The sequence below is a fragment of the Numenius arquata genome, chromosome 20 (genome assembly GCF_964106895.1).
Source record: "Numenius arquata chromosome 20, bNumArq3.hap1.1, whole genome shotgun sequence".
In the NCBI taxonomy this organism is placed as follows: Eukaryota; Metazoa; Chordata; class Aves; order Charadriiformes; family Scolopacidae; genus Numenius; species Numenius arquata.
In genome coordinates, this window is record NC_133595.1 from 1,212,011 (window position 1) to 1,235,399 (window position 23,389).

General features: G+C 50.4%; 1 protein-coding gene across 12 annotated transcripts in view; it reads left to right on the top strand.

Moving 5' to 3' along the window:
• The window catches only part of EIF4G3 (eukaryotic translation initiation factor 4 gamma 3), a 160,898-nt gene that overhangs the window by 75,037 nt on the left and 62,472 nt on the right, over positions 1-23,389 (top strand). For 3 of the 12 annotated variants that reach the window (XM_074161668.1, XM_074161670.1, XM_074161671.1), the window contains exons 1-6: positions 1,373-1,402; positions 2,842-2,955; positions 6,573-6,605; positions 16,071-16,250; positions 16,798-16,912; positions 22,011-22,111. In XM_074161668.1, the coding sequence (XP_074017769.1) occupies positions 1,373-1,402; positions 2,842-2,955; positions 6,573-6,605; positions 16,071-16,250; positions 16,798-16,912; positions 22,011-22,111 (573 nt within the window). Of the gene's footprint in view, positions 1-1,306; positions 1,403-2,841; positions 2,956-6,572; positions 6,606-15,238; positions 15,260-16,070; positions 16,251-16,797; positions 16,913-22,010; positions 22,112-23,389 lie in introns of those variants that run through there. The other 9 variants (XM_074161674.1, XM_074161673.1, XM_074161676.1 and 6 more) reach the window with 7 other exon arrangements.

Genomic DNA, 23,389 nt, shown 5'->3' on the forward strand with positions numbered 1-23,389 from the left:
ACATCTGTAGCGATTTTGGGCCGTTTCATTGTGTTTCAAACACTTTAAAGCAGCGGGGCCTTGGATTAAATGCATTCGAACTTGTTTCTCATCTTTTGTCTCATTTTGGAGGATTTATCGGCAGTAGCTCCAGGTCCAGCTTTCCTTTGGGAATGGGTTCAGAGGAGACTTTGGGAAGTACGTGGTGGGGGTTTGGGCAGCACGGGGTCAGTGACACGGTGTTGTGTCACCGTCCCACTTCACACCAGGAGGCTGTGCCACCGTCCAGAGAGACCTGGACAGGCTGGAGGACTGGGCATAGAGGAACCTGATGAAATTCAACAAGGACAAGTGCAGGGTGCTGCACCTGGGGAGGAATAACCCCCCAAACCAGGACAGGTTGGGGGGGACCTGCTGGAGAGCAGCTCTGAGGAAAAAGACCTGGGAGTCCTGGTGGACAACAGGATGCCCACGAGCCAGCAATGTGCCCTGGTGGCCAAGAAGTCCAATGGCATCCTGGGGGGCATCAGGAAGAGTGTGACCAGCAGGTGGAGGGAGGTCATCCTGCCCCTCTGCTCTGCCCTGGGGAGGCCCCATCTGGAGCACTGGGACCAGTTCTGGGCTGCCCAGTTCCAGAAGGACAGGGAACTGCTGGAGAGGGGACAGCAAAGGGCTACAAAAATGGTGAGGGGCCTGGAGCATCTCTCTGCTGAGGAAAGGCTGAGGGACTTGGGTCTGTTCATTCTGGAGAAGAGAAGGCTGAGGGGGGATCTGATCAACGCCTATAAATACTACAAGGGTGGGTGTCAGGAGGATGGGGCCAGTCTTTTTCCAGTGGTGCCCAGGGACAGGACAAGAGGGAACGGGCACAAACTTGAACATGGGAAGTTCCATCTCAACATGAGGAGGAACTTCTTTGCTGTGAGGGTGGCAGAGCCCTGGCAGAGGCTGCCCAGAGAGGTGGTGGAGTCTCCTTCTCTGGAGACATTCAAACCCCCCTGGACACGTTCCTGTGGGACCTGCTCTGGGTGACCCTGCTCTGGCAGGGGGTTGGACTGGGTGATCTCCAGAGGTCCCTTCCAACCCCATAGCATTCTGTGACTCTCTGGTTCCCTGTGGTTCCCACTGCGGCGCTGGAGGAGCATGGGGTGGTGTTGGTAAATTGGTTGGGTCCTTTACGGAGAAGGCTTTCTCCATCGCATCACCTGTGTCGTCTTTATCTCAAGACAAATCAGGATTCCATCTGATAACGCGGTCAGTCCCCATCTTTTGGGATGAATCATTTGATGCGCTTCTTTTTTAATTTACTTTTCTTGTTCCCCGGCAGGCTCCGTACCCCTCAGGACAGAATGCAGCTCCCACCACGTTGGTGTACCCTCAAGCCCCTCAAACAATGAACACGCAGCCTCAGACCCGCTCCCCGGTAAGAGAGCCCCTCCTTGCGTTATCTCCTGGTCTTTCTTCCTCGTTCCTGTGTGTGTCTGTGTGCGTGTGTGTCAGTACCACCGGGCCGGTTCTCTGGAAAGTGTGTTTTACTCAACTGGAAGCACGTTCCAAATGGCAAATCTTGATTGCATTTTTCGGACGTTGTCCTGGTAGGCGCTAATTTTCCTTTTAAAGTGGCTTATCAGAAGAGAAGCGATGGAGGGATTCTCATCTACCTTCAAGTAACGCGATTTATTTTTAGCACGGTTTCAGGTTCATTTTAGAGTTTAGGTTCATAAAACTTCGTTTTAGGGTTTAGATTCATTACCAGAATCTTTTTCTCTTTTCTTCTTTTTTTTTTTCTTCTTTTTTTTTTTTTTTGTCTTTGAGGAAGTATTCGGTGATGCGATAGACCGGAGGTCGGGGAGGCGATCCCTCGCGGCAGCACTCGGTCTCCAGTGGCCTCTGGGCTTTCCTTCCCAACCGGTGCCACGGGGTCAGTTCTAACCATTCACTGCCAAGCGCCCCGTGGGTGCTCGTCTTTAACCTAGAGCTTCTGTGCGCCTACGTCTTTTTGGGGCAAACCCTGTTTTCATCCAACTTTAGCTTTGATAGTCCTCAGTGATCTTTTTTTGGGGTGCGTATTGTAATAGCGCTCTGCTATTGTAGGACTTTGATTCCCCAAACCAGGCTCTTTTTGGGGAATCTCCGCTCCTAGCGCAGCTCCACACGGTGCTGGGAGACCCCCCTGAGGCATCAGCTGCTTCCCCAGCTTCTGGAGACGGGGTGGCTCAGCATCGGGGTGGCTCAGGCCTCAGGTGGCCAAGGGACCCGCAATCCCTGCACCTCTTAAATCCGCCTCGTACGCTCCCAGGTTGGCTCTAAACCACCGCAGCCGTCCCAGTGCTCTTCTCTTTCAGAGTCAGAGAAACGCTGCTCAGACACGGCAGCTGAGACCTCTGAGAAAGAAACCTTCTCTTAGTCCGCAGAACAGGTATTTTTATATATATATATATATACATACACACACACACACATAGGGCAAGCTTTCCCCCCCTGTGCAGCCGCACCAGTGCTCTTGCCCCACTTCTGGAGGTTTCACCTCCAGGGGATTCGCAGGAGGGTTAGTTCCGAGGCCCGTTAACCCCTGTGTTGATGAACAAGCCAATTAACGCCAGTTTTGATGAAGTTTCTGGGATGTGGACAGCTGCGAATTTCTAACCAGCTCCCCCCCTCCGCCCAACACCTCCTTAGTCCCCCGTTCTGATCAGTGCCACGGGACACTGATGGTAAAAAAAAAAACAAACCTCTTTTCTCAGTAAGTATAATCATCCTCTTTATCTTTAATTGTTGGAAAGCGCAAATGAGTTGCTGTGGTTAGAACTGGAGCAAAAACCTGACTGAAGAGCTGCATCTCTAAACCAGTTTTTTTGACAGCCCAGCAGAACAGTGCCAATACATTGCACAGACAACTGGAAGAGGAGGAAGGTTTTGGACCAGAGTCCGGTTTACAGGTCCCTGGCTGGAAGAGGCTGGATAAAATACTGCATTGTAAGCAATATAACAAACTGTACTCCTTCTTGCAGGCGATCGTGCCCACGGCACTGGTTTTATTTCTTCTTTTCTTTCTTTATTTTGATTTTTTTTTTTTTTTTAATTACCACATCTTTTTGTTGTTGTTGTTGTTGTTGTTGTTGTTGTTGTTGGCTGATCTAGAGAAACGCACTGATTTTGCTTCTTTGCTTAAAAAAGCATGAGCTCCCGTGGCAGTTCCTGCCGGGCGAGGTGGCGGCGCAGGGTCCAGAGAGGGACTGCAGGTGGGAGGCTCTGACCCAGGGTAGGACAGAGACCAGGACCGCTTGGGGTTTGCCGCTCGACGGATAACGTCCTCAGGAAAATTTGGCCAGAAAACGTTAAATTATAGGCTTTTGGCCCCGTTATTGAGGAAGAATAATTTGTCTGCGGTTGTCAGCCATTTTTCGATTAATTTTTGCTTTTAATTTAAGCTCTCCTGTACGCCGTTTTTGCCACCCGCTCTGCTAGTGACCATTCCCACCCCACGACTAAAAGGCGCACCCATAACATCTCATCCCACCTCCCCACCCCAGAGCCAACGCAAGACCGGCCCCGTCCTCAGCTGCTCTTGCGTTTTGTTCTGGGTTTGATTTACATTGTTGTTTTGGTTTTTTTTTTTAATTTAGTTTTTAACCATCTTTTTTTTTTGGTGGAGAGGGGAGGCTGAGGAGGGGAGGAGGAATAGACAGGCTGTCTCTGCCGTCCCCAGGCTCCGTCGGTCCTGCGGCAGGCGTGGGGATGTCGTTAAGCTGTGGCGCTAACGAGGTTGATCCTCACCCCGCTCCCCCGAGCAGCTGGAGCATCCTCCATCCTGTTTCTGCATCCGAGGGCCATTGGCGATTGCAGAATTGAGGCTTTTCTGTCCCTCCCAGGACACGTTTTCTCCCTGTTAGTGCCGTACCATCGCTCCGAGAGCGAGGATTTCAAAGTTCAGCTCCAACTTGGGGAAGAAAACCAAAATCAGAGTCACTCGGCGCTACTGAAAATTCTCCGTTAGCTCTTGCCGACGCCGGCCCCAAGCACCGGGGGCTTTTAATACAAACTATCCAATTCTAGGAGATCTGCCAAAAAAACCAAACCTGTGATGGGAGCGGGGTGTTTGAGCCATCCGGAATGGTGATTTGCAGAGAGGCTGGAGGTGCCAGCTCAGCATCAGCAGACGGAGAACGTGCCCCACTGTCCGCAGACAGAGCAGGGCCGGGGAGAGGGTGGGCGGCAGAAAGGTTGGACCCAGGTTTCATACAGAACTTTTCCTTTCTATCTCCTGCTTTCATCCCTCAGGGAAAGAAAAACGACCCAAAGTGTCTGTTTTAATCCGAGCCAGCAGTGACTACAGTTTGTTCTGTTGCTTACAGCTACTCATAGGAATAAATCCTATCAACCTGAATTATTTAAAAAAAATAAAAATTAAACAAATTTAAAAAAAAAAACACTAGCCAGTGGTGACCAGTGCCAAATAGCTTAGGGCATTTTTCACTAACTTTGAGGCTTTGTTTTATTTCATTTCTTTTTTTGTTTTCTTGTAACACACGTTACTTTGCTGCATGGAATATGCTTTATCTTCTTACGACGGAAGCTTCCAGCTCTTGTTTTAAACACAGCGAGAACCGGTCTTTTCTGCGGAACAGCGATGCGAGAGGTGTTTCAGCCCTGAAACTCGGCAGCGCCAGGTTTTTGCACCCCATCCTTCTCTTTTTGATTCATTTTTGTCATTGGTGCGTAACGTGGAGCGCGTAGCCCTGCCCTAAAGGCTGGTGTCAGCCCTTCCAGGGGGAGCTCGGTTCCCTTTTCTCAAAGGCGAGAGATTTGAACTGTTTTTGAGGAGTTTTTCCGGAGAAAATCAGGACTTGAAGTGCATTCGCCTCCCGAGATTCATCCCGGTGCCCGTTCCTCGTTGCTGTGGGGAGGAGGCCAAGACTCCGAGTGCTGCTGTCCTGCTGTGGATACCAAAATACACACTCTAGCTCTTTTGTCTTACAAGATGACCATACTTTATCTTTTTTTTTTCTTTAATGGAAGGCTTAGGGAAAATTTTCAAGGGTGGGAAAACTCTCTATTTGGTGAATCAGCGCAGGTCATTCTTTACAAACTCTCGTGCTGGAAATGGTCTGTCTGTGCATACTTTCTCCTTTCCGAAGGGTTTTACGACTTTTCATCCGAGTGTCACGATGAGGTGAAGGTAGAAGGGATCTATAAACACCGGTGTTAGTGGGCTACTTCTTGGAAATCTTAAATATAGGTGATTAAATTGTTTATAAAGGCGAAAATCGGCTGGACCAGTGAATATTGATACTTTGCTTCTCATGTTTGATGGCATTAAGATAGCTGGGAGGTAGGGCTGGAAGTGAATCCCAGTCCACTTTTTCTTCCTGAAAAAACCCTCTTATTAAGAAAATCAATAATTAGTAGCTAGTTTTGATCCCTCTTCTCAGGCAGAAATTAAACCATCGTGAGTGTGACTTGGCAGAGGGGGACGGTACCCTGTGCTTTGCCACGTGCCCTGGGTTAGAAGCCATCACAAAGAGTGACAGGTAGAGGCATGTGGTGGGTAAAAAACCACCACGGGATGTAGTTTCATTTCCTCCATTTAATTATTGGAGTTATTATCAACAGATTTCTCTGCTCTCATCGTGGAGCTCTGCTGATTACACTGAGAATTAAGGCTTCAAGGACCTAACTCAGCTTCTGGAAGAGGATGCCTTGTCATCTTTATTTCTCTTTTCCATTTCTTGCATTCATTTTTATTTCTATTTTAACAATCAGTTAATTATTGGAAAACGCTTTTAATGTTTACTGAGCACGTTAAATTCCGATTCCTTTCCTGCGGGTGTAACCCCAGAGGGTGGGAAGCGATTGAGGGCTGGGACCCAGGACCCTTTTATCCCCAGCCAGGCTCTGGGGGGGAGGAGACCGGAGAACCCGTCTCCTTCACCGTCAGCCGGGGGGTGACAGATCCCGTTCATTAAGGAGGATTATTTTGTGATTGTTACAGGAAAAGTTAAAAAAAAAAAAAAAAAGCTGAAAACAAACTTGCACTGTGTGTACGTGCAAAGAATCGCTGCTGTTTGCCTTGCAGGGGATTCCGTGCCCCCCCCCGGCACTAGCCACCCTCCCCGGCTCTGTGCTCTCCAGCGTCAGGCTCCATCCTCCGCTCCCACCAAATATTTGGAGCGGCTCTGAGTCCGGCTGCTTTACCCATTTACCTCCACCTTAAAACAGTTTAAAATCTCCACTGCTGCTTGTTTTAAGTTGGTTTTTTTTTTTCGGTTTCTTGTTGGTTTTTGTGTGGTTTTCCCCCCGGCAGGCTGGAGGGCGCCTGCTCTCCCACCCTAGAGAGTGCCTTGGAAATAACCAGCGGCTTTGCCTGGTTTTCCCCCCCCGTGAGCGATGTTCACTCCTTCTATCTCAGTACCCGTCTGTCCCTGTCCCGCAGCAAAGCTTCCGACTGTTTTGTGGTTGTTTCGTTTTATTTTATTTTTTTTTTTTTCCTTTGTGGGTTTATTTTGCATAGAGTGTGACATTTTGGTTCCGTTGTGGTGTTTCTGACTCTTTGTGCCTTTCCTTTTGTGTTTGTTTCTCCCGCCTTTCCTCAGTTTGCAGCGGGGCCTCGACCTGCCCATCACCAGGTACAGTACCCTGCCCCTTCGTTAATTATCATCCTAAACTAATTGGCTGGGGGAGGCGGGTGGTTGGAGGTGGTTCACCCACTAACTCGGAACGAAGGCTGGCTGGGGAACCAGCCGGGTTAGTAGTTAACTAGGATAATTAGCACGTGCATAACCCTGCTAACAAGCTGCCTGCAACCCAGAGTAACACTTTTAATTCTGGATGGTGTCACTGCACTCATTAACCCCCCCCACCTTAACGCCGCTGCCGTAGGAAAGGAGAACCCGTAGAGATGGTGGCCGGGTATCCGTGAGATTTGCTTGTTTTTCCCAGTCGCTAGAAACTTGGCCGAATCTTTCCCAAACGAGCCGGTGGATTGAGTTTCCTGAGCTGAAGATGTCAACAAGAAGCGGGCGTTCGCGTCCCTGAGAAAATCCAACTTTCCAAACTCAGAGCGAGGAAAATGACGTTCCCTGTGCCATACACAGGGTTATCCCTTCCCGTTACACGGATTAGTGTTGGTTTTACTTACCCTGTAAAAGCCAAACATTTAGGAGTCCTTGTAGTATTCCCGTTGCGTGACTTGGACTTTGTAAGGAACCACTTAATTAAGAAGAATGAAAATTTGGAATAGCTCTGGCTCCTGAAACTCACGGGCAGCGCTTATCGGGGTGGCGGAACCCCCCGGCGGGACCTCTTCAGCGCCAGGACGGGAGCAGAGGTCCCCTCTGTCCTAGACCAGGTCTCCAGAGTTGTCTTCTGTCAACTCCTACATCCATCTTTGCCGAACCCTTTTCCCCTGGGGACTGATTTTGCTGCTTCTTGTAGCTTTTGAGGGGCCAGAGGTGGCTCTGGTGGGTGGAAAAGCGCAGGAGAGGCACGGGAAGGGCAGGAAAGCTCTCCCCGATTCCGTTGTGTCCGTGTTACTCTTCCTTCTCTTGGCCTTGAAAAGGAACAGGTTGTTTCTACAATGTTATTAGGAAAAAAATATCCCATTAACTCCAGTGATGTGGGAGCAGGGGCTTAAGTCACGGAAGGGTTCTTCCAGGAGAATTACTTGGCTCTCACTTCGCTCCCGTTAGTCTGGGCGGTTTAATGCTGTGGAGATGAGCAGGTTTGGGAAAGCGCTGTCTCGGGAGAGCAGGTAAGTGTGTGAAGCGGGTACAGACACCCAAAAAAGCTGATTATCTTTGTTCCTTCCACCTCGGAGCGCAGCGTGGAGGCAAACGGCCTTCCAGAGCGGGACCAAAAAAAAAAAAAGGCTTAAAAAGCAGAACGAGGCGTTTGCGCTTGTTTGATGGAGGTGAATGTCGTGTGAGAGAGACGGGGTTTGTGTGTGACCAGGGATTGCGGTGACGGAACATCCACAGCAACACAGGGAACCACGGAATCGGTGTCTTAGCGAGATACTTCTGTTCTTGACCTTGACTTAGGTCCGTGTTCGTATTACAGGACACCAAAAATCCATCGCTGTTCAGAAAAATCATTAGATCTTTCGTAGGTCGTTACTAAGGCAAATTATATATTGTGTGAGCCGTTTAATATTCTCAGAAAAATCACTGAGCTCGCTGCGAGCAGATTTTGGGCCGTGGGTCTCGAGGCGGCGCAGCCTTGGAGGAGACCATTTCAGCGCTCGGTGGCTTTACTGGTACGGCTCTGCCACCAGCGCGTCTTAACTTGATTGAAAGCTTTTTTTGGACCCAGTTACAACCCTGCCTGCAGGGTAAAACTTGGCATTTCCGTATTTAACCGCGTATTTAACTTGGGTTGCAGTTAGGGTTTTTGACTCTGTTGCATTTGAATCTGTTTATAATTATCTGCGAGAAGCTGTCACCGTTAGAGAAACGTTTCAGGCTTTCTCTCTGTCACGCGCTGGATCAGGACGGGCACAGAGAAGCCTGGGCCGTGGATGAGCTCTTTATTTCTTTTAATCCCAAAGTCTCTGCCCACGGTGCGGGTTGGGGACGGAGAGAGGGGCTTTTGCCACCGCCCCGTGCGGGAGGGTCACGGCCGCCGAAGCAAATTCACCCCAAACCCCGCACTTGGAGGATTCTTGAGACACGTATAAATTATTATTTTCACGTGGGAAGCCTTTAACGTGCTGCAGTAGTTCGGTTGTGTAACATTAGCAACGAGCTTTGAGATTTTTTTCTAACCTAAAAAGAAGTAAATAAGTAAATTGACTTAATATTTGTCGCAACAACGTAATGTGCTCTTCCAAGGAAGCGGCACAAGATGAGGTTTGCAACGATTCCCGCGTCAATCCCCGGGTGATTTTAATTAACATCTGCCTCCTATTGATTCCCTGTCTTCTTCAGGCAAATAATGGATTATTCTTTAATGTTATTTCCTGTAATTATTAGCTCTTTAGAGTACTGAAATTGGCGTGATTTAAGCACCTGAAGTTGACTGGCAACTTTATAAGGAATTTTTTTTCGGATGGGAATCCCCGCCCTGGGGGCTGATACTCAGCTGCTGCTACAGAAAGTGGAATTGAACTCTGCAAAAACTCTCTGTAAGAGAAAACATTAGAATGAGCTTGAGGATGCTGATGGTGGCTGAAGTCAAATGAAAATAGCTGCAGCGGTTCCGATTCACAGAATCACAGAATCTTCTAGGTTGGAAGGGACCTTCAAGATCATCTTGTCCAACCATCAACCTCACTGACAAAAATAAACACCCACAAAACAACAGAATGCAACACCATCACTAAACCGTGTCTCCCAGCACCACGTCAGCCCGTCTTTTGCAAACTTCCAGGGATGGTGCCTCAACTGCCTCCCTGGGCAGCCCATTCCAATGTCTCATAACCCTTCCAGTGAAAAAATTTTTCCTAATATCCAGCCTGAACCTCCCCTGGGGCAACTTGAGGCCGTTTCCTCTAGTCCCGTCGCCTGTTCCTTGGGAGAAGAGACCGACCCCCCCTGGCTACACCCTCCTTTCAGGGAGTTGCAGAGAGCGAGAAGGTCTCCCCTCAGCCTCCTTTTCTCCAGGCTGAACACCCCCAGCTCCCTCAGCCGCTCCTCACAAGACTTGTGCTCCAGACCCCTCGCCAGCTCCGGTGCCCTTCTCTGGACTTCTCTGGATTACAAGCTAAATGTTTGTCAGGAATCCTTGATTCCGGTAACGGAGCCCCCTGAGGAACCGCTGAAAGGTCTCATTTTATAGGAGAAAGAAAAAAAGGGCCCTACAAGGTGTTTCGTGGCAGCGTCTTTAAATACACCCTCAGCTTGTGTTTTTCTCAAAATCATAGAATCGTTTAGGTCGGAAGAGACCTTTAAGATCACGGAGTCCAACCATTAACCCAGTTAACCCACGTCACCGCTAAACCTTGTCCCTTCAGCGGCCGTGGCTGCTCCCTGGGCTGCTGCTCTCTCCCTTTTCGTCCTCTCCGAGCCAAGCCCTTGAGCCACTTTGTTGCTTCTGATCCTCGTGAAGCACAATCGAAAATAGCAGTTTTCTTCCAATCTGAAGTCCGAAACGTAGAGTAACCTTTAATTTAAGGAGTGACTTCAGGAACACGGGGGTTATTTTAAAAAGGGTGCTCAGAAGAGGCCAGTGTAATTAAAAACAGAAATAAGAACGAGTATAAACTGAAACGTCATCGTTCCCTTCCCGACTTAGAGCTGTGTTTGAGATGAGGTTACGGGTCGCGGCAGACTCCGTTGCTCCGAGGCTGCTGGTGTAGTTTGTGCCAGTTTTAGCTTGGGGTCACTCGGGTTCCTCTGGCTGCAGCTTATACAGGAGAGGGCTGGGCCGGGCCCCGCGCTCCTTAGAAACCCTTGGGATGTGGAGAATTTGGGAATTCACTCCCTGAGCTGACTCGGCACTAACCATTTTGTAGCTCTTTGGAATATCTCGGGTTTAGGAGGCAATGGGAAACAGCTGCCATAATCCTTTCTCGCTCTTTGTCCCCCGGCGTGGAAAGGAGCTGCTGGTTTTAAATCCCGTGGTTGACACAAAAAGGGGTTTTTTCCCCCCTTGTTTTATCACTTAGTAAATAATAAAACTGGGAATGTCAGAGGCAGGGGGGTGGAAACCGAACCTGGGGTCGTGCCCCATGGGCTGCGCTGGGTTTGCTGGTGGTGGCCACTGGGGCAGCACGACGTGGGACCTGGATCTGTCCCTCTCCAGGCTGGAGCCCCTTGGCCCAGCCCCGGGGCCTGCCCTGAGCTTCGAGGATCAAGTAGAAGGTGCCAACTTTCATCTGCGAGGAGATGTGGTTCCTCCTCCTCCAGGTCAGGCCTAGGCTATCCCACCAGCCACCTCGGAGGGCCCAAAACGACTGAAAGATTAATACCAGGGCTGTCTCAGAGCATGAGAAGCTTAATTAAAGCAGAGGGTTTTGGGGGGGTGATGTGATTTGATGGTGTTGATGGCAACTTGTTGAACTTCCGTTCTCCACGACCTTCTCCAGGGCTTTGTGGACCCATCGCAACGACCAGCCTTGATCCCATCTAGAAAAAACCAGCCGGCTGCCCGTGCGCGTTGTGTCTGATGGGCAGAGCTTTGCACAGACTGGTTTCCAGTGCTCTTCCCATAAGTTTTATTTTCAGTGAAGCCTTTAGAGTAGGGAGGGAGCGCTCCGCAGGCGTTTCACTGGGAGCCATGGCTTCGACGTACAGAGTAAATAGAAAATCAATTAAAATACAGCGGCGGTTCGTCGGGAGGAGGCTGGTGCTCTCTTTGATCATTGATTTTTCGAGATGACAGCTCTCACCTGGCTGACCTTCGGCAGGCTCCTGACACGGGGTCGCGTGGGAAGAACATTATCCAGGCGAGGATGGTGGTAAATAAAAGGGTGTCGGGGCGTGTGGAGAAGGAGTGACTGAGAAGTAAATGTCAGGGCAGCGCTGAGAGGGGCGGGCGGGAGGTCAGTAGTGGGTTTCCTTAATATTACTCTTAATTACTCTGTCACAAATAGCAGGTGCGCGTTGGCAGCAAACTTGAGTGCAAAGCTGGGGAAGGTGGTCACCAAGAGGATGCTGTGCAGGGGGGACCGGCCTGGAGACAGCGAGGCGTCATCCTGCACTGCGAGGTGCAAGCCCTTGTCCTTCAGCGCCAGGGAGAAGGTTTTATTCCATAAAGTGGGGTCTCACCAGCTGAAACCACCCGTGCAATGGGATCTGTGGAGAAACCACTGAAATTATTTCCCGCTGAGATAACGAGTCGTTGCTGCTGCGTTGGGAAGTGGGGAAACCCCGTCTGGGGCAAGGGCGCAGTTCTGATTTTGGATGTTACAGAATCACAGAATGATTTGGGGTTGGAAGGGACCTCTGGAGATCACCCAGTCCAACCCCCTGCCAGAGCAGGGTCACCCAGAGCAGGTCCCACAGGAACGTGTCCAGGGGGGTTTGAATGTCTCCAGAGAAGGAGACTCCACCACCTCTCTGGGCAGCCTCTGCCAGGGCTCTGCCACCCTCACAGCAAAGAAGTTCCTCCTCATGTTGAGATGGAACTTCCCATGTTCCAGTTTGTGCCCGTTCCCTCTTGTCCTGTCCCTGGGCACCACTGGAAAAAGACTGGCCCCATCCTCCTGACACCCACCCTTGAAGTATTTATACGTGTTGATCAGATCCCCCCTCAGCCTTCTCTTCTCCAGACTGAACAGACCCAAGTCCCTCAGCCTTTCCTCAGCAGAGAGATGCTCCAGGTCCCTCATCATCTCTGTAACCCTTTGCTGTGCCCTCTTCAGCAGTTCCCTGTCCTTCTGGAACTGGGGAGCCCAGAACTGGTCCCAGTGCTCCAGATGGGGCCTCCCCAGGGCAGAGCAGAGGGGCAGGATGACCTCCCTCCACCTGCTGGTCACACTCTTCCTGATGCCCCCCAGGATGCCATTGGCCTTCTTGGCCACCAGGGCACATTGCTGGCTTATGGGCAACTTGTTGTCCACCAGGATTCCCAGGTGTTGATGTTCCAGAGAGACTTCCTTGAGCAGGTACACGAGGGGCTGCTGAGATGCTGAGGGCTTACAAAACGGGCAGGCTCAAAGAGCTGAGCTTGAGGAGGCCACTGAAAACCATGTCTGAGGGGGGTTCAGTTGTGCTCTTCCATGAGTCCATCAGGGAGCAGCCCTGCGAAGGAATGGAGAAGCTCAAGACCTTGTTACTCAGTAGCACTGACTCCAAGATGAACTAAGAATTTCCCCCCTGGCAGACAAGGGATGGGACCGTGACTTGAGGACACTGCTTAGGTCCCACTGGTTGCTGGACGAGTGTATAGCACGTTTCATGCTAATTTGACCATCATTAGACACAGCAGGACTTAATTTTTGAAGAAAGTAGTCCAGAGGGGTTGATGTAATGCAGGGTTTCTGTCAGAAGCCTTGCTGTGGCCCAGGGTACCTTCCTTCTGGTCCTGAGTGGGTCCTCTGTGTTCTCCCTTCCAGATCCTGCAGTTGTTAGAAGAAATAAGAGACAAAAATATCCCAGATTTTAATCTCCTGGTGTTCTCCCGTGGGACATCATTAGCGTTACGTGAAGATGTTTGTGCATCGTCTCTTTGACCTTGCAAGGCAAATTTTTTAGTAAATCAAGTCAGCGAAGCATTTCTAAGAATGACTTTGAATATTGCGAGTGTAGCTTTGGAGGGACAGGAACAGGGATGGAGCACCAAGCAGTTTGCCAGCCCCACGATACTTGTTCTGAGCAGCAAAACCCACGTACAAATCAGAGGCACAGGGCTCTCGCGAGACCCAATTTCTTTGGAATTTTGGTGTTTCTCAAAGGAAGCGGAGTGGCTGAAAGTAATTCAGACTTTGCCACAGGGGTCTCTGGTTGGCACCTCCAAAAGCTTCTGATGGTCCTGTTGCTTGGAACAAGGATCTGCTTTTCTTCTCGCTGAGTCCGTCTTCCTTTCAGTAATGAAATCCCCCTCCTTTTTTCTTCGTCTCCGGCTTTGAGCTGCCTCTGGGAGCGTGTGGGCAGTGTTAGAGTGTGTGTGAGAGGCTGGGGTTTTTAACCTAGAGTTTCCCCATCGGAGGTCCTCCTCCTGCTGTAGAAGAGCTGGGCACCACCATGGGGGTGTTAATGCTTGATGGAGGAGGAAGCCTATGGAACACACCACCCGGTTTGTGCTCAGAACATCCTGTCCTCCCTCCTGCTACGGCAGCAAAGAGCCGGTGTCTCTTTCCTGAGATGGAGCTTCTTGCCAGCAACAGAAATGAAGAGCTTTCCATAATCCAGGAGTTTCTCCTCGGTGGTTTTAGTGACGTTGTTACAGGTTTCGTAGGTGCGGCAGGAACATGAGGAGCAGGTTCAGGTCCGTGGCTGGAACCGGTGGAGGAATCCCTTCTCTTGCAGTGGAGGCTTTTCCGTGCTGCCCCGTGGATGTAGATACCGGCAGTGGAGGGGCAGGTCCCACTTCAGCCTCCAGCACTTTTTCCCTCTCCATAAACACAGAATCGTGGGGGCTGTTGACATTTTCCTCCCACCCCCCAACCCACTCTGGGAAGACTTCTGCTGTAACCTGCTGACAGGTTAGAAACAGCCATTATCCAGTGATTTGCAGTGAAAGAAGAAAGGACTTTAGCACTTTTTGGTGTCTTTGGATATAGGAAAATTGCAAACTCTAGTTATTCTTGCCGGAATTCAGCGTATGCCCTTGGTTCATGCAACGCTCGTATAGTTCCCCCGCGTCTGTTTTTATTCATGCAGGAGCGTGGCAGAGTGTTGCTCTTCTGGTTTTCTTTCCGCACCTTCGCTACCGGATTTTTCTCCCCAGACAGTTGCCTTCTCCTGGCTCAGGTCACACGTGGAGTGTGCTGGTGACAGTTCTTCACCCAGATTCACAGGGTTGGACCTAAAAGCAATGAGCTCCTCTTAGTGGTGTCTGGATTTCTGAGGTGGGGAGTCATCCGTGGCTTTCCTGGAGAAAGCATTGGGTATGGGAACAGCGAAGGGGTCATAAAGTCTTCACCGGAATGACCATTTGAAGTTCATCATCACCTCAAGTGAAGAGGCCTCTCAGCTTCTTCCTCCCCTGCTCCATTCTCCTGATGCCAAGGCAGAAAAGCCCGGCTCGTGCTTTCATGCCTTAGTGGTCACCGCTCTCCCCTCCTCTCCTCTCCTCACCACTCATGATGCAGTTACAGCCTGTTTGCATCGACGCACCTCATCACTCAGCAGTCTTCGATGTGATGTAGGATGACCTAATTATTTTATTTTTATTTTGCTTAACATTTAAATCCGTGGCATTTCTTACCCGTCCGGTCTCGGTGCGGAGGTGGAGACCAAATCCCTGCTCTGAGGAAGGATCTCTGCTGTGTCTGCTCTCTCTCTGTCACTGAAAGAGACCAGAAAGGAAAAACGTTTGATGTTTTAGGAACAGAGTAAACAAAGTCTTTCTGTAGTATCCTGTTTCCTGCAGTTAATCATGGTTTGGTTGGGTTTTTTCTTTTTTTAAACTTCCATATAGAACTTTTCTAGAAGAGTTTCCGCCCCCTGCCTTGGGATTCTGGTAGAAGAGTCCTTGGTCCCAGCTCAGTGTCCTTTTCTTGCTGTTCCCGTAGGAGATTAGTCAAATCAGGCTGGAAAGATGAATGGAATTGTGTGCAATTAGGTGCATGTTATATCCTATTCCTTCCTATTGATCTGTAAGCTGTTCCATTGGCTTTCTTTCTGTTTCCTGCTGCTTTCTTGCTTCGTTACTGAAGGGAGGATTCAGACCCATACAGGTAATTTTAACTCCTGGTTCTGCATGGCATAAGTGTCTCTCTCACTTGTCTCACCCCTCCGTTAGTGAATGCCTTAATGTCCGATGCATTTCTTACCGACTGACTTCCAAGATTGCAAAGACTCCGGAGCTTCCAGTGCCGTGAATGCTCCGTGCGGTGGATGCCGGTGCCTTTCCCAGCGCGTAAGGGGTTGAGAGCGGAGCCGGTACCAGCGGGTTGCTGGCTTTCCTGGAACCCGGTCCATCTGCGGTGGGGCGTCACTTCATGCAAACGTGGTAGAAGAGTTTGGTGCCTCCCTGGAGGAGGTTGCCACCTTTCTGAAAACGGAGGCCAAGACGAGTCACTCGGCTCAGTTCGTATAAGGGATGGCCGTGAGGTGTCTCAGGCCTTTGTAAAACTCTGGCTTTTTGGCTGCTCTGGAACTATATTGGAACAGTTCCCTTTATCTTTTATTTCCCTGTTTATGAAGGTGGCTTTTTGGCAGTCAACCCACCTTATAAAAATATATATATTTGACAAAAATCACTTTCCTACCATTCGCTCTGAAAATTGAGCTGTATAATTCAATAGATACAGACTAATAAATATTGGAGTTCAAAGTTTTTGACCTTTTTCTGCTTCGTGAAATAGAAGGCTACATCATCATCTTGCTTTTTACAGCCAAACAGAAATTGTCCTGCAGTTTTCTGAATGGGTGGCAACCCTTTGGAAGTAGTGTTATAATATTGAAATGATATTCCAGGTTTTTTTCCCCGAAGGTCTGACCGGTTCTTTTGTTCTCTCTCCTTCCTCCCCCCCTTCTTTCCCCCAGTTTTTTCAGCGGCCTCAGATTCAGCCTCCGAGAGCCACCATCCAGAACAGCAGCCCCTCCATCCGTCCTGGTGCGCAAACGCCGACTGCGGTCTATCAGACCAACCAGCACATCATGATGGTCAATCACCTCCCGATGCCCTACCCCATGCCCCAGGGCCCCCAGTACTGTATCCCGCAGGTAAAACACCGTTCTCCAGCCGCCTCCAGCTGCAGCCTCTGCTCCGTCTGGAGTTTCTCAAGCCTTTCCGCAGAGTCGGGGGGTGTGAAATTAAGCTGGTGGTTGCAAATTGAGCCTCTGTCCTTTTTCGGTATGAAGCGTTTGTTCTCCTGCGCGTGGAGGCAGAAATAATAAATTACCTTTCTCATTTTTGAGGTCTCCCTCAGAAACAGTGCGAGAGTAAGCTCTTGGAAAATGTTTGGTGCTATAAATGCATCTAAATTGACTTAATAGCTGTACAATTACTCTAAAACCTGGGGCCTTACAAAAACACAATCCTACTGAAATCTGGGGAAAGGCTGTTATACTTCAGCCGTGACATCCTCGCTGCCTTGTCTTTAGATGACACAGTTTTCCTCTCTTTGCCAATAACACTTCTGAATCTCTAATTAATCTATTTGATAATCAGATCCTTATTGATTTAGATGGCTCGGTTACAATTTCTATATGTAACAGCATGAAGTTGGCCAACTCTTTGTAAACTGATGGTTATTTTTTCCCCTCCCAGTATCGTCACAGCGGCCCCCCGTATGTGGGGCCCCCGCAGCAGTACCCCGTTCAGCCGCCGGGACCAGGACCCTTTTATCCAGGACCAGGTCCCGGAGAATTCCCCAACGCCTATGGTAAGTTCTGCTCGGAGATCTCTTCAAAAAGTATTTTCTGGGTGTATTTTTTCTGTTGTCGAGCTGAAGATTTATAATAGCGAAATGGATTAGCATTTGTTTGAACTTCAAATAGCTGCTGGATTTGGTTGTGTCACGGCCCTTATTATTGACTCCTGAAAAATTCACAATAAGAGAGTATTGTTTGTATGAGCGCTTAAGGAAAGGCTGCGACTCACAGAGCTACCCACAATCACACGTGAACAAGAATAGTGGCTGTTTGTTACTCCCTGCTCCATCGTTATTATTTATTAAGGTATTGTGAATGCATCTGGCAGCCCTGCTTCCCACTGAGCTGCGCCCTGGCTGTGTTCACAGCGATACAGCCCTCAGCGTTCCTTACCCCTGCCTTCCTCCTTCGGCGTTTAGCGAGGGGGAGAGAACAAGCCACGTGGTTTGATTCACCCGTCTCGTGCTGCAAAGATCAAGTTAGTCCAGTCAAAGAGCCGGTAACTCATGGGCTGGCTGAAATTTGCCCTTTAATGGGCAACTCCCGGTCGTGCCTTTTCTCGCGCAGAAGGGCTGGGAGGTGGCCCGCCGTCGCTGTGTGTGCTGAGGTGGTCTGGCACCAGATTGGGTGTGTTTGATGGACTCCTCCAGGTATTGAGCTGCAAAGCTGCACCTAAAAATTCAGAGGCTGCATCTCCAGTGCTGGGCGTGCCCCGCCCTGCATCCCTCCCCCTATCCCGCATCCCTCCTGCGTCCTTCCCTCCCTCCCACATCCTTCTCTCCCTCTCACATCCCTCCCCCTATCCTGCATCCCTCCTGCATCCTTCCCTCCCTCCCCCTATCCCGCATCCCTCCCTCCCTCCCTCCTGCATCCCTCCCGCATCCCTCCCCCATCCCGCATCCCTCCCCCTATCCCGCATCCCTCCTGCATCCTTCCCTCCCTTCCACACCCCTCCTGCATCCCTCCTCCTATCCCACATCCCTCCTGCATCCTTCCCTCCCTCCTGCATCACTCCCCCTATCCTGCATCCCTCCCCCTATCCCGCATCCCTCCTCCTATCCCGCATCCCTCCTGCATCCTTCCCTCCCTTCCACATCCTCCTGCATCTCTCCCTCCCTCTCACATCCCTCCCCCTATCCCGCATCCCTCCTGCATCCCTCCCTCCCTCCCACATCCCTCCTGCATCCCTCCCCCTATCCCACATCCCTCCCCCTACCCCGCATCCCTCCTGCATCCTTCCTTCCCTCCCTCCCACATCCCTCCTGCATCTCTCCCTCCCTCCCGCCCCACATCCCTCCTGTATCCCTGCCATCCCGCGTCCCTCCCACCTGCATCTCCTCAGTCCTTGACCCCTCCAGCACCTCACAAACTCTCCTTTGGGTCCCCATTTACAGACCCCACGTCCTTCAGCGTCCCACGACGCCCCTTCTCTTGGCAAGTTCCTAAGTCCTTTCTTAACCATTCCCAGTGCGTTGCCATGATCAATACGTATCATACTTATATCACAATCCCCACTAAGGTTTTCTTTGGGATCTGTATTTCGATATTTAAAACAAACCAGCTCCTGCAAAGCTGGGTTTGAATGAGGTGCAGAATTGGGTATCCTGCAATCCTGTGGATCACTACTTTTTTTATTGCTCCTTTATAAACCCACCAGGACGATTCTAATCATCATCCCGTTGTATGTTTGGGGTTTTTTTCAAAGGGTTTTCACCACTCGCTGTCAGATTTGCGGTGTTTTGTTCAGTCTGATTGCTGCCTGCCCACCCGCATTCTGTAACCTGGGGGGGGGGACAGGGGCAGAGATACTCCCGACTTTCCGTGGGGCTTCGGCTGTCGGTATTTGGGAGCCTGAGCAGCGGGTGACACCCTCCGGGCTGAGCAGTGACAGCCCCATGCCCTTGGCAGAACTGCACGTTTGCTCTTCACAAATACAGGTTCCTTCTAAAGGGGAGAAAAGCCCCGGTTACTTCCCTATTTATCATTTGAAAAGGTCTGCGCTTTTTTTTTCCCCATCTTTCTTTTTTATTTATTTATTTGGTATATAGAGAGCTAATGGGGCTACTTTGAAAGGTAGTAAACCTGGTTATACAATTTCTGAGGAAGAGGAGAGAGCAATTACAAGGCAGCTGGTTCCTGCTTATCCTAGAAAAAACAAAGAGAAGAAATATTGCAATGGCTCTTTAAATCGGATCCACTAAATGAGGAAATTACCCCGTATTCCTCATTTTTTCTGCTGTTACAGGTCTGCTTTCCTACTTTCTGCTCGCTTCGTGCCGTTTGTCTGTCTTCACTTCTGTAATTTGGAAAAGGTTCCTTTCCGGTTCCTTTCCCCTCCTGAAAGCGCCTGGTTTCTTGCACAGAGACTTGTCATCTCTCGCTCCCGGTTTGTTCCCAGGCTGCTGGGTCTGCAGAGCGTCCGCGGGAGAAGCTCCATGACGGAGGGCGTTCTCCAGGCAGGGGGATTGCAGGTCTCTGCGCTCGTCCGCCTTTCCCTCCTCAGTCTTTATATAGGGCTGGAAAACGCTCAGTCTCTGCCCAGGTGCTGCTCCTGCCCTTGGGAGACAAGTAAATTTACAGCGCAGACACGGATAATGTACTTTTCACAGAACCACGGAATTGTCAGAGTTGGAAGGGACCTCTAGGGATCATCCAGTCCAACTCCCCTGCCAGAGCAGGGTTGCCCAGAGCACATCACTCAGGGCTGCATCCAGGCGGGGCTTGAAGATCTCCAGAGAAGGGGACTCCACACCCTCCCTGGGCAGCCTGTTCCAGGGCTCTGGCACCCTCACCGGAAAGAAGTTTCTCCTCATATTTGAATGGAACTTCCCATGTTCCAGCTTGTGCCCGTTGCCCCTCGTCCTGTCACTGGGAACCACTGAAAAGAGTCTGGCTCCATCCTCCTTCAACCCACCCTTTAGATACCTGTAAACATAGATAAAGTCTCCCCTCAGCCTTCTCTTCTCCAGGCTAAAGAGCCCCAGCTCTCTCAGCCTTTCCTCATCAGGGAGATGCTCCAATCCCTCCATCATCTTTGTTGCCCCACGCTGGACTCTCTCCAGTAGTTCCCTGTCTCTCTTGAACTGGGGAGCCCAGAACTGGACGCAGTATTCCAGTTGTGGCCTCCCCAGTGCAGAGCAGAGGGGGAGAATGTCCTCCCTCCACCTACTGGCCACACTCTTCCCTACGCAGCCCAGGATCCCATTGGCCTCTTGGCCACAAGGGCACATTGCTGGCTCATGGATAGTTTACTATCCACCAAGACCCCCAGATCCTTCTCCAGTGGCCTCCTCCTTCACTGGCCTTTCCCTTAAACTTCGTAGTTCATGTGGCTGCTCGGCATCAAAACCGCCGCAGTTTGGCAGCTGTGAGGAGGGTGACACGGGAAAACGCTGCAAAGACAAAACCCGTGAAGTTGGACGGTGCGTTTTTATTCTTTAACTGTCTCCATTTTGCGATTTATCGCTCTTTTATATCGGCGCGTTTCCGTGCTACATTGGGAAAGACCTTGGAATGATGGATGGAGAGGAGGGAGAATAAAACTGAGGTGCTACTGGAAGGGACCAAAAGGTGGGGTGCGGAGCAAAGAGCATCGCACTGAAAAACCCGCTTGGCTTCTTGCCGCAGAAGCTGAGTTTCTTCCCAAAAGTTACTCTTGCTTTTCGGGATTGGCTTTTTTTAAAGCGTTTTTTCATAGAGGAAGGGTCCTTCCTTGAGTTACGCTGTAGCTGGGTCGCCGGCAGGGACCACGGTACGGGCTGGCTGATTAGATCTGGTTTCTAGGAAATGAGAAATCAAGATAATTAACACTGCGCAGGGCTCCCAGGCGGCTCCTGTCCTCTCCCGTTCCCCACGCTCCCGTTGAATGCCTGGCCAAAGCGGTGGAAGAGCTTGAGGCCACACCGGTGTTTCTCAGGCGAGGAGGAGGAGGGTTCTGGCTTCCCGAGCCCTGGGGACACCGATGGAGACTTCTGTGCCCTGAGGCCAGATCTGAAGTCGCGCCGCCTCCTGGGAAGCTCAAAACAAGACGTTTATTGAGTCGTTCTGGCCGCCTTAATGGCAGCGTCCCAGCGCAGGAATGCAGTGGGCTGAGCTTTCAGCAGGTCGATGCCGGAGCCGTGCGATGCTCCCAGTGACCCGCTCTGAGCGTGTGGTCAGGGAGCCTGGTCCACCTCTCGCTTCCCAGCTCCCAGTTTGAGGAAAGCTTCCTTTGAAGTTGCAAATCCGACTGTGCTGGGCTGGTTCCCTTTGCTTTCTCGGATTTCACCATTTGCTCGAGAGAGCGATAACCTCCCGCGTTGGTTACGGACACACAAAGCAGATTTTAATTCCCATTTAAAGGTTAGTTCAGCTGAAGAATAGATCAGATGGCTTCAGGTGGAAGCAGGCATCCCTCCGGCATCCGCGCTCAGAAGGAAAAAAAACCATCACTATGTTACAGGTTCACCCAATATCTGATCCCCGGGCAGAAGCCACCTTTATTTATGTCTGGCACGTCTTTCCAGCACTCGCTCATTTTGAGCCACTCTTATTCCGTAAAGAAAACCCTAATGAGACTCTGTTGGATATTATGAATGTAACCAGTAGCGCGGTGTAATTTTGCAATAATAACCGCGGTCGGGCTTTTTTGTGTTGTAGCGTAAGAACGTTGCTCGTAATTAAATCTTCTGGCTCTGCTTCAAAATAGGTCGCAGTTGACCTTGCAAATTCTTTGTGATGGTTTTGACTGAATTTCTCTACAAAGGCAAAAAAAAAAATTAATAATCCCCAGAAGAGCCCACCTGTTTGTCAGTCGGAGGAGTCCAGGGATGGGCCACTTCTCTGGTCGTGCCTTGATTTCAGCAGCCTCTCAAAAGTGGATCCACGTGATTGTTTTTCTTCTGTTCGTAGAGGAAAAAAAACGAAGCGGTGATTTAATGGCTTGTCTGGGAGCAGGAGCTTCTGTTTTATGGGAGTGGGGAAGAGCGAGACACAGCCCAGGGACCAGCTGGGTTTTAGAAGCTCTGGTTTCTGAAGGGAGGGAGAAGGTGGCTGGTTTTACCTCTTGTGCTTGGCTTCGTTTCATTAACAGATGAACGGATTTTTTTCTGTCTCGTTGTCCGTTCCCAGGAACCCCTTTCTACCCGAGTCAGCCGGTGTATCAGTCAGCGCCCATCATAGTGCCTACGCAGCAGCAGCAGCCTCCGCCCGCTAAAAGGGAGAAGAAAACGGTAAGTGACGGTCACTGAGCCAGAAATCCTCCCTGGGAATCGTCCTGCTCCTAAGCTTGAAGGAAATTATAATGATCTTAAAGCTTAAAACTGAGCTTTATCTGCACAGAGAGGCTAAGTCTTATCTTTCACACCTAAGTGAGGGGGTGATCTGCTGGAGAGCAGCTCTGAGGAAAAAGACCTGGGAGTCCTGGTGGACAACAGGATGCCCAGGAGCCAGCAATGTGCCCTGGTGGCCAAGAAGGCCAATGGCATCCTGGGGGGCATCAGGAAGAGTGTGACCAGCAGGTGGAGGGAGGTCATCCTGCCCCTCTGCTCTGCCCTGGGGAGGCCCCATCTGGAGCACTGGGACCAGTTCTGGGCTCCCCAGTTCCAGAAGGACAGGGAACTCCTGGAGAGGGTCCAGCAAAGGGCTAGAAAGATGCTGAGGGGCCTGGAACATCTTTCTGCTGAGGAAAGGCTGAGGGACTTGGGTTTGTTTAGTCTGGAGAAGAGAAGGCTGAGGGGGGATCTGATCAACGCCTCTAAATACTTCAAGGGTGGGTGTCAGGAGGATGGGGCCAGTCTTTTTCCAGCGGTGCCCAGGGACAGGACAAGAGGGAACGGGCACAAACTGGAACATGGGAAGTTCCATCTGAAAATGAGGAGGAACTTCTTTGCTGTGAGGGTGGCAGAGCCCTGGCAGAGGCTGCCCAGAGAGGTGGTGGAGTCTCCTTCTCTGGAGACATTCAAACCCCCCTGGACACGTTCCTGTGGGACCTGCTCTGGGTGACCCTGCTCTGGCAGGGGGTTGGACTGGGTGATCTCCAGAGGTCCCTTCCAACCCCATAGCATTCTGTGACTCTGTGAAGTGTATTTAAACATTGCACAGTGCTGCAATGGGGGCTTTTCTTCAATTTTCTGTGGGGACTTTCTGCTCCGGGTTTGTGACATCTCAGCCAGTCCAAAAGGAAAGTATTTTTGCTGGTTTTGGAACAAACACAAAATTCTCCCCAAGCCGGGATCCGCAGCTGCTCAGGGTTTTACCAAAGAGCCTGGTGGGAATGAGCAAACTCAGATCAGTTTGGGAGAATGTTGGGAATTGGTTCAAATTGGCAAAAAAGAAATTGTTTAATATTATGTCTTGGAAAAGGTAGAAAAGCAGTAAATCGTGGCCATGTTCACAGGCTTGAAAGAGCCTGAATACATGACATTTAGGAAAGCGGGTAGAGCTTTGGAGACCACGTTTCCTCTCTTCCTAATTCACTGGTGAGCTTCAAGCTCCAGCAGGGTAGGTTT